Source organism: Pelophylax lessonae, assembly GCF_965119305.1.
Source record: "Pelophylax lessonae genome assembly, chromosome: 1".
Classification (NCBI taxonomy): Eukaryota; Metazoa; Chordata; class Amphibia; order Anura; family Ranidae; genus Pelophylax; species Pelophylax lessonae.
In genome coordinates, this window is record NC_138768.1 from 74,183,211 (window position 1) to 74,193,217 (window position 10,007).

At 42.6% G+C, this 10,007-nt stretch overlaps 1 protein-coding gene across 1 annotated transcript in view; it reads left to right on the forward strand.

The window, feature by feature from the left end:
• TTC23L (tetratricopeptide repeat domain 23 like) overlaps positions 1 to 6,383 on the forward strand; it is a gene marked incomplete at its 3' end in the record, with an annotated part of 40,749 nt that extends 34,366 nt beyond the window's left edge. Inside the window, exons 9-10 of the mRNA XM_082262557.1 lie at positions 4,234 to 4,371; positions 6,297 to 6,383. Of these exons, the coding sequence (XP_082118683.1) occupies positions 4,234 to 4,371; positions 6,297 to 6,383 (225 nt within the window). The remainder of the gene's footprint in view (positions 1 to 4,233; positions 4,372 to 6,296) is intronic.
• Positions 6,384 to 10,007: the final 3,624 nt, after the last annotated feature.

Consider the following 10,007-nt stretch of genomic DNA (forward strand, 5'->3'; position numbering starts at 1 on the left):
TAAAGTGGTTAAGTTTGATGGGGAGCGTCGGTGCACAGCCATTTTCAGATCTCACCAGAGAGGTTCAATCGGGTTCAAGTCTGGGCCAATCAAAGACATTCACAGAGTTGTCCTATAGCCACTCCTTTGTTATCTTGGCTGTGTGCTTAGGGTTGTTGTCCTGTTGGAAGATGAACCTTCGCCCCTGTCTGAGATCCAGAGTGCTCTGGAGCAGGTTTTCATCAAGGATGTCTCTGTACATTGCTGTATTCATCTTTCCCTCAATCCTGACTAGTCTCCCAGCACCTGCCGTTAAAAAACATTCCCTCAGCATGATGCTGCCACCGCCATGTTTCACTGTAGGGATGTTATTGGTCAGGTGAAGAGCAGTGCCTGGTTTCCTCCAGACATGACGCTTGCCATTCCGGCCAAAGAGTTTAATCTTTGTTTCATCAGACCAGAGAATTTTGTTTTTCATGGTCTGACAGTTCTTTAGGTGCCTTTTAGCAAACTCAAGGCAGACTGTCATGTGCCTTTTACTGAGGAGTGGCTTCCGTCTAGCCACAATACCATGCAGCCCCGATTGGTGGAGTACTGCAGACATGGTTGTTCTTCTGGAAGGTTCTCCTCTATCTACAGAGAAATGGTGGAGCTCTGTCACAGTGACCATCGGGTTCTTCAGGGTCATCTCCCTAAGGCCCTTCTCCCTCGATCGCTCAGTTTGGCAGGGCAGCCTGCTCTAGGAAGAGTCCTGGTGGTTTCAAACTTCTTCCATTTATGGATGATGGGGCCCACTGTGCCTCTTGGGACCTTCAATGCTGCAAAAAAAATTCTGTACCCTTCCCCAGATCTGTGCCTCCATACAATCCTGTCTCGGAGGTCTACAGACAATTCCTTGGACTTAATGGCTTGGTTTGTGTTCTGACATGCACTGTTAACTATGGAACCTTATCTAGACAGGTGTGTGCCTTTCCAAATCATGTCCAATCAACTGTATTTACCACCTGTGGACTTCAATCAAGTTCTAGAAACATCTCAAAGATGATCTGCGGAAACAGGATGCACCTGAGCTCAGTTTTGAGTGTCAATGCAAAAGCTGTGAATACTTATGTACCGTACATGCGATTTTTTTTTTTAGTTTTTCTTTTTTTAATAAATTTGCAAAGATTTCAAACAAACTTCTTTCACATTGTCATTATGGGGTATTGTTTGTAGAATTTTAAGATAAATATTTTAATCCATTTTGGAAAAAGGCTGTAACATAACAAAATGTGGAAGAAATGAAGCGCTGTGAATACTTTTCAGATGCACTGTATGTATCTGTTCTCAGGGGACAGGTCTTCCCCTCTCCTGGTCTACATATCACTTTTGGGGACCATTCTTACTAATAGCTCCTCAAACTTCCTCTGGGGAAGACCTTTTCAAATTAGAAGACAGACCTAATTACTTTTAGTAATATACAGAATATTCTACAGTAGTTTCCAACTGTTACATCTCATCTGCACACATGTCCCCACTCTTATCCGTTTACCCTAGACTCTCACATAGGTTTATAGATGGTGACAGGAGTGAGCTGAGTCTCCAACACAATGAACTTCCCATTAGTGAAGGGCCTCTATGTGTCTGGCAACAGGATTTTCCAATAAAAAAAAAACATGGTTGCTTACTGGGACCTCTCCTGTACACCAAACATTCAACCCATTGAAGTTGAATGGCTGTTGATTTGTCTCCTTTTCCAAGCCTAAAAAAAAACTTAATTGGCCAAAAGTCTGTTGAACACAGCAATCTCCTAGACCCAGCCACCAATCAAAAGCAGGCAGCAAAATGTCTTTTGATATTTAGCCTTTGTAGAAGAGCCATAGCTCAGAAGGATATGGAGTATGGAGGTAAGTGTAATGAATACTTTAAAAAGGTTGTAAACTCCCCTTAATGACTTTTGCCTATAGGTAAGCCTATAATAAGGCTTACCTATAGGCAGTGGCGTAGCGTGGGTTGTCAGCACCCGGGGCAAGGCAAGTAATTTGCACCCCCTAACCTGACTTTGAAGTCACAAAAGTGTGAAAGGGGCCTTCAGTAATCAAGGTATAGTGTGCCCCCTTTCAATGCAGAGTGACCAGCGTGCCCCCTTTCAATGCAGAGAGACCATCGTGCCCCCTTTCAATGCAGAATGACCATCGTGCCCCCTTTCAATGCAGAATGACCAGCGTGCCCCCTTTTAATGCAGAATGACCAGCGTGCCCCCTTTCAATGCAGAGAGACCATTGTGCGCCCTTTCAATGCAGAATGACCAGCGTGCCCCCTTTTAATGCAGAATGACCAGCGTGCCCCCTTTCAATGCAGAATGATCAGCGTGCCCCCTTTCAATGCAGAATGACCAGCGTGAGATGGCATAGGCGAGGCTTGGCTTGCAACGCCACCCCACCCTACACCAATGGATAGGTGAGGCACAGTCCAGCCCCGCCCCGACCCGCCATTTTCAGCCATAGGGCGGCCGCGCTGGACTTATCCCAGCCTAAAGATGGAGGCAGCCGAAGACAATGTGTGAACTGTGTATGTCAGAGTCAGACAGACAGAGTGACACTGCGGATGCGCCCCCCCAGATGTTGCGCCCGGTGCGGCCTGCCCCCCCTGCACCCCCCACGCTACGCCACTGCCTATAGGTACTGTAAATATCTCCTAAACTTTCACCGTTTAGGAGATATTCACATTGCTTGCAGCCGATGACGTCATTGGCGCATTCGCTCTGAAGGAACGGGCACCAATGCCGTTCCTCCAGAGCCCTGTGCCGTGAACGGCGGCTCCCACGTGCTTGTAATCAGATGGCCAGAGGACGCGAACCAGGAAGAAGGACAGCTGAAAATGTCTGCCGTGTTACGGTGAGCGGGCGGCATTGCGGGGGCTTCGCTCTAAGGTAAGTATTTGATAATGAGCTAGTATGCGATGCATATTAGCTCATAATGCCTTTGTCTTTCAGGTATTTCTTCAACATTAATTTTTTCTGAGGTTTGCAACCTCTTTAAATAAGGGGGAAATAGAAATCGTTCATAGGCAAAATTGTGAAGTTCTAAATATTGGAGATGAAGTTTTCAGAATCTTGCATAAGGCTAGTTGGGGATGAGTTCTCTTTAAATTACAGAGAAATTCCAGGTATGAATATTTTATACAGTTACATTGGACCAGCTTGGACCGATGTAACTGTGTATATAGCATACTGGGTCAATGCCCCTGGAAGCTGGAAATTACCACTACTCCTCTGATCTCCACATGCTTCTGGGTCCCGTGCTGAGAGGCTGGCTGTATTGCAAACATAAGAAGTCAGTCGCTCAGCCCAGGTGCCATTCAGAGAATGCTTTGCATTTTGTAAGTGAATGCAAAGAATTCTCTGATTGGTCGAGGTGTAGAGGCAGGGCGATGACATCACCCTTTCCACCCCATCCAAACACAGAACACTTTGTATTTATAAACAAATTGCGAAGCATTCTTTGAAGACACACTAGCTAGGCGGCAGACCTCCTGTGTTTAGAATGCAGCAGGCCAGCTGCTCAGTAGCATTATCTACTGCAGTGATTTTCAGCTTCCGGGGCATTGGCCAGGTATGGTATATGTAAAGTTAAATTGGTCCAAGCTGGCCCAATATAACTATGTATAAAATATCCATACCTGGAAAATTTTACTTTCTACTTCAGTTTTAAATTGGAAGTTCAGCCTAATACTAAAATCTCTAAATCTACTTACAGCCACAACCTAATACTAACCTGTCTAGCCCCGTAAAGCAAAGATAGCTATACATACCTTTTCTGAAGCCACTCCAGTCTGGTTTCCAGCGGCGGATGTGCAGGAGACAGCCAATAATGCCTGGAAAGTGATATCGCCGATGGACTTACTATGGGGCTTCCATTGCTGGTTGCCTCTTCTGCACCCGCCTACACAGAGAAGCCGACGCTGACAGCTCAGCGTGGGACAGAACCAGATCTACTTTAGAAAAGGTATGTATAGCAATTTTTGCTTTACACAGCTAGATAGGTTAGTTTTAGATTTTGGCTGCATGTAAAATTAGAGATTTTAGGCTGAACTTCTACTTTAATGCTTCCAGGATAACACTAGCATTGTACAGACTGGAATTATCTGGGTATATTATTGTTATGAATGCTTGGATTGGTCACCTGACTAGTAAATTGTCTAAAGGCTGATTTAGAATTCAATGTTGACCCCTTCTGAGACTGGTGTCTTGCATTGTGTATTGTTCCCCACTAGGAGGCGTACAAGCTGTTACACAAGGCAGTAGGCTTAGAGGTAGAGTACAACGAAACTGTGGCCGAGATGCTGAACATTATGGGAAGCATATGTCTGGCTGAAGGGAACATTTCCAAGGGCTACCGATTGCTGAAAAAGGTAACTTTTTGTTTTTCTAAGAGTCCAGAAGAATTATGTTGGATACGGAAATATGTAAAATAAAATCATCATCCCTAGCACTGTCACACAGGTGATACCACTATTTCTGGTTCCAGCTTTGCTGATTTCTGTGTCATCTATCTGCTATACCATTATAGACTATCTAGGGATATCAATAAAATATTACAGACAGTTTTCTAGTTATAGGGTCCTCTAAAATGTCCAGCGCCAGACTCAAAAGTCCATACCTCACATTTTAATTTTACCAACTCCTGTGGCAGACTCAGGCAGTTCTTGCCCCAAATAAAAAAAGAATTACCTCCAGTTCATTGATGATGAAACTGGAAGTAATAAAGACCAACTCTAACTTGGCATACAGAGACAGGAAGAGTGTGCCTATCACTGTACACAGTGTGGCAGAGTGGCATATTTGCAGTCAGGCTGTCTATTGGCTAAGGATCAGCCCACTGCCTGCTGCTAATTAAAGTGGAGTGAACCTGATAGGGAACTAGTGTCTGTGAATTCATTCCCAGCAGGAGTACAAAAGTCTGTCAACTGCCAGCATTGCAGTAGAAAGTAGGCTTGATTTGTGTGTGGAAGCAGTGGTCTCTCCGCAGTAGCACAACACCCCCTGCTAAATCAGACCTATAACTCTGCAATTAGCAAAGCTCATACTTCTAGGTCATTTTGGAAGAAGAGCTCTGACTTACTGAGAGTTGTGCCAGACCACTGCAAATGTATGGTGTGAACAGAGCACATGAAAAAACAATTATTCTCATCATACATGCTCGGTGGTGTGCAGAAAAACACAGCCTAACAAACATGGTGCGAATAACGTCCTTACAGGATGTCTTCTATATACAATACGACCTCAATGCACTGTTTAATTGGGCAACTATGTGGCAAATGAGGTTTAATGTTGATAAATGTAAAGTTATGCATTTGGGGGCAAATAATATGCTTGCATCATATATACTAGGGGGGTACAACTGGGGCAATCAATGGTGGAGAAGGATCTGGGTGTTCTGGTAGATCCTAAGCTTAATAATAGCATGCAATGCCAAGCTGCAGTTTCCAAAGCAGGCAAAATCCATTCTTGTATTTGGAGAGGCATGGACTCCAGAGAGAGAGATATCATTTTGCCCCTGTACAAATCATTAGTAAGACCTCATCTGAAATATGCAGTTCAGTTTTGGGCACCAGTTCACAAAAAGGATATCGGGAACTGGAGAAAGTACAGAGAAGGGCAACCAAACTGATAAGAGGCATGGAGGAGCTCAGCTATGAGGAAAGATTAGAGGAACCGAATTTATTCTCTCTTTAGAAGAGGAGATTAAGGAGGGATATGATCACCATGTATAAATACATAAGGGGTCCATATAGTGAACTTGGTGTTGAGTTATTCACTGTAAGGTCATCACAGAGGAAAAGGGGACACTCTTTACGTCTGGAAGAAAAGTGATTTTATCTCCAAATACAGAAAGGTTTCTTCACAGTAAGATCTGTAAAAATATGGAATAGACTCCCTCAAGTGCTGGTTCTGACCAGCTCTGTAGATTGTTTTAAGAAAGGCCTGGATTCTTTCCTAGGTGTACATAATATAAATGGCTACTAATATTTATAGGTAAAGTTGATTCAGGGAATATCTGATTGCCTTTGGGGGATACAGAAGGAACTTTTCTCCCTCTGGAGAAAATTGGATCATGCTTTGCTGGGGGTTTATTTTTTTGCCTTCCTCTGGATCAACTGTGGGTGTGTGTGTGTGTGTATATATATATATATATATATATGTGTGTGTGTGTGTGTAATTTATTTTTCCCCTCTATTAGATGGACTTGAGTTTTTTTTTTTTTCAGCCAGATTAACTATGTAATAAGCTCCTGGTTTATGACAATCTAATTATCATGAGCTCCATTTTCTTGCAGTGTTTAGAAATTCAGGTGGTAGCATTCGGGTCTCAGCACAGCAAAAGCAGAGAAACTCAGAACCTGCTAAGCGCATTACAGAAGTAAGTTTTATCACTTTCTTTACTACACTAACTGTGGTATGAAGCCGTTCTCCTGCTTTTATCTTATGGAAGCGCTTAAAAGTTCAGTCCATAATCACCAATCAAAAAGTCATTGCAGTACGCTCTAACCCTCATTTAATTCTTGCAGGTCTGGAGCCGTTGGGGACTGATCCTTACAGATCATCACTGTGTGTAACACTTTAGACTCATAATATATAGGCTGGACTGGAGATGGAAAGCTCACATCTTGATGCTCAGAACAACCTCACCAGCCTCATTAGATTTTTGCTCAAATCCTTCCCTTCCCAGTATGAAAATTGCCTGGCTGCGTCTGGATAATGGAGAAGTCGGCCCCTGACATTTTTTATACCTTGGATACTCAAACAGCAGGAGCATAGAGCTGGGAACTCACCGCAGAGATGCATAGAAATTGCTAAGAGTTTTAACTGTTCAGCTTCCTAAAGAAAAACTGCTGGGAAACAGAAGGCTGCCACTGCCGACTTGCTCTAATGCTGAACCTTCTGACATCAATATATTGGGGGGGGGGGGGGGGGGGGATTAATTAAATTTGGAGAGCGCAAACTATGGCACAGCTGAGCAAGGTAGCCAATCAGCTGCGACCTTCAGCTTGTTTAATTATGCTTTGACAATAAAACCTGGAATCTGGTTTGTTTCTATGCAGAGCTTCACCAGATTCTGCACTCTCCAGTTTTAGTAAATCAACCTCTTTGAGTCATTATTCCAGACTAATGCCCCATACACACGTACCGATTGTCGGCTGTAAATATTCGGCCGACAACCGATTGTAGGCTTGTTAGTATGATGCTTCCGACAGCCGACAGCGCATTTTCAGCCGAAGAGAATCTGTCATGCAAGCATTAAAATTTTTGTTGGCCAACACCAGAGCGGCCGATTGTTCGCCAGTCAGTACAGATTTCGGCCGACAGACAGCAGATTAGCAAGACTGGGCATGCTCAGAAAAGAAAAAAGACAAGGAAAGTTAACCATCACATGGCATCACTTCTGCAGTCGGCTGTTGTTGGCCGACAAAATTCGTCTGCAGCCTTTTGCAGTTTTCAACAGACACGACAGCCCTGGACAAAAGATGGCCGATCGTTCGGCCGACGATCGGTACGTGTGTACGAGGCTTAAGTGTGCAAATGAGAACTCTCCTGGTTGCTTATCTTTGGGCACTAAGGCCTAATGTTTAGCATTACACCCAGGCAGTTAGCATTTTCAGGTGATCAGCAATGGCAGCCACATTATTTCTTTTTAATGGACATGATGGCTTTACAACAGCAGCCCTGCTCTAGAGGGTGTGTCTGGTGTTAAGCTCTATTTATTGCACAGCACCTGCGAATATAAGGGGTGCATTGAAATAAAAATTCTGGACCAAAACCAAAAAAAAAAAAAAAAATTGTGTGTATATATATATATATATATATATACACACACACACACACACACACACACACACAGAACAACGCTCCCTCAAAACTTGTAACATCTGTGGCATTGTGCTGTGTGATAAAACTGCACATTTTAGAGTGGCCTTTTATTGTGGCCAACCTAAGGCACACCTGTGCAATAATCATGCTGTCTAATCAGCATCTTGATATGCCACCCCTGTGAGGTGGATGGATTATCTCGGGAAGGGAGAAATGCTCACTTAGGCTGGCCATACACTATACAATTTTCTTATTCAATTTCCTTTAGATTTGCCTTAAACTATTTAGTGCAAGGGCCTACCTGATTGCGTACAAATTGAAGGTGTTTAGGTTTGACCCTATATTACATGGATTTGGTAAATCTAAAGGAAAGTTGAACAAGAACATTGTATAGTGTATGGCCAGCCTAACACAGATTTAGACAGATTTGTGAATATTTGAGAGAAATCGGCCTTTTGTGTACATAGAAAAAGTCTTCGATCTTTGAGTTCAGCTCATGAAAAATGAGGGCAAAAACAAAAAGTGTTGTATTTATAATTTTGTTCAGTGTATATTTAGATATAATTGTATTATAATCGACTTGTTAATTAATATCAATTTAAATAAATATAAAATTTAGTTTCGGCTATCATTGGCACCTTTATTAGCTAACCCTATTTTTGGCCGATATAACAGTGCATCCCTAGCAAATATGAAATATAACTTATATTTCACACAAATGTTGACTTTAATACTTACTGAACAAAATAAAAAATTATAAAAACACTGAAGACTCCACTGATTATTTTGGTGGCTTTTTGGTTCTTTTAGGCCCACCCCACCATAACCTGGTCTGATTGTACTGTCTTGTCGGCCCATAGATCCTTTCCTATAGAAGCCATGATTTTCATCCACTGCACTGACGAAGGCTAACTAGCCTGAAACAGCTGTATGCAATTTGGAATAAACGGTTTTATATTAGGCTGTAGATCACCAAATGAACATCCAAAAAAAAGATTTGCATGGCTCCACCAACTATCCAAAAATTAAAGTGGGGAGGGAGATCCCTCAAAGGGGACAGATCAAAATGAAATTTCACTTCAGAAGTATCTGGAACTGGCAATGAGAACTCTGGAACAATCAAATTCTTAAAGTGGTAGAAAACGTTATTTTTGTGAACAGGTAAACTTACCTGTAGGAAAAATGAATATCTTTTAACCACTTGCAAGTACATATACTGCAGCGGTCAGCCCCTCCTGGTACGTCACTCGCCCACGAGCCTATAGGGGGCGAGCATGCGCCCCCGGAGGCGCGCTCCCGCCCCCGCTCGTTCCCCCGCTATCTCCCGCTGGAGAGGGAGAAAGGCAGGCGGCTAATGTAAACAAAGCCTCCTGTCATTCTCCCTGATGTAACTGCAGAGATCATACGATCCTGCTATGTAGGATTGTATGTCTCTGTGGTTACATCACAAGCCACGCCCCTTGACAGAAGCACACCTCTAGGGACACACTTAACCCCTTGATCACTAAGTTAACCCCTTCCCTCCCAGTGTCATTTTCACAGTAACAGTGCATATTTATAGCACTGATTACTGTAGTAATGTCACTGATACCCCCATAAGTGTCAAAAATGTTAGTCAGGGGTCCGATCTGTCCGCTGCAATGTTGCAGTCCCGCGAAGAAAAAAAAAAAAAAAAAAAAAGTGAAATCGCAGATCGCCGCCATTACTAGTTAAAAAAAAAAAGACAAATCTTTTGCGTAGTTAGTAAACGCAATAACTTTTGCGCAAATCAATCAAAATCCGCTTATTGCGATTTTTTTTACCAAAAATATGTAGCAGAAAACAAATTGGCTTAAAATGTTAAAAAATTTTGATTTTTAAATTTTTTTTTTTTGAGAACTTCATATAAAAAAATGTAAAAAATATTATTTTCAAAATTGTTGCTCTTTTTTTTGTTTATAGCGCAAAAAGTAAAAATCGCATAGGTGATCAAATACCACCAAAAGAAAGCTCTGTTTGTGGGAAAAAAAGGATGTCAATTTAATTTTGACAGCATCGCACGACCGTGCAATTGTCCGTTAAAGTCACACAGTGCCGAATCGCAAAATAGGCCCTGGTCTTTGAGCAGCCAAATCCTCCGGGGCTTAAGTGGTTAAATGTGCACCGTTTAGTAGATATTCTAGCTAGCAGTAGCCAGTGAT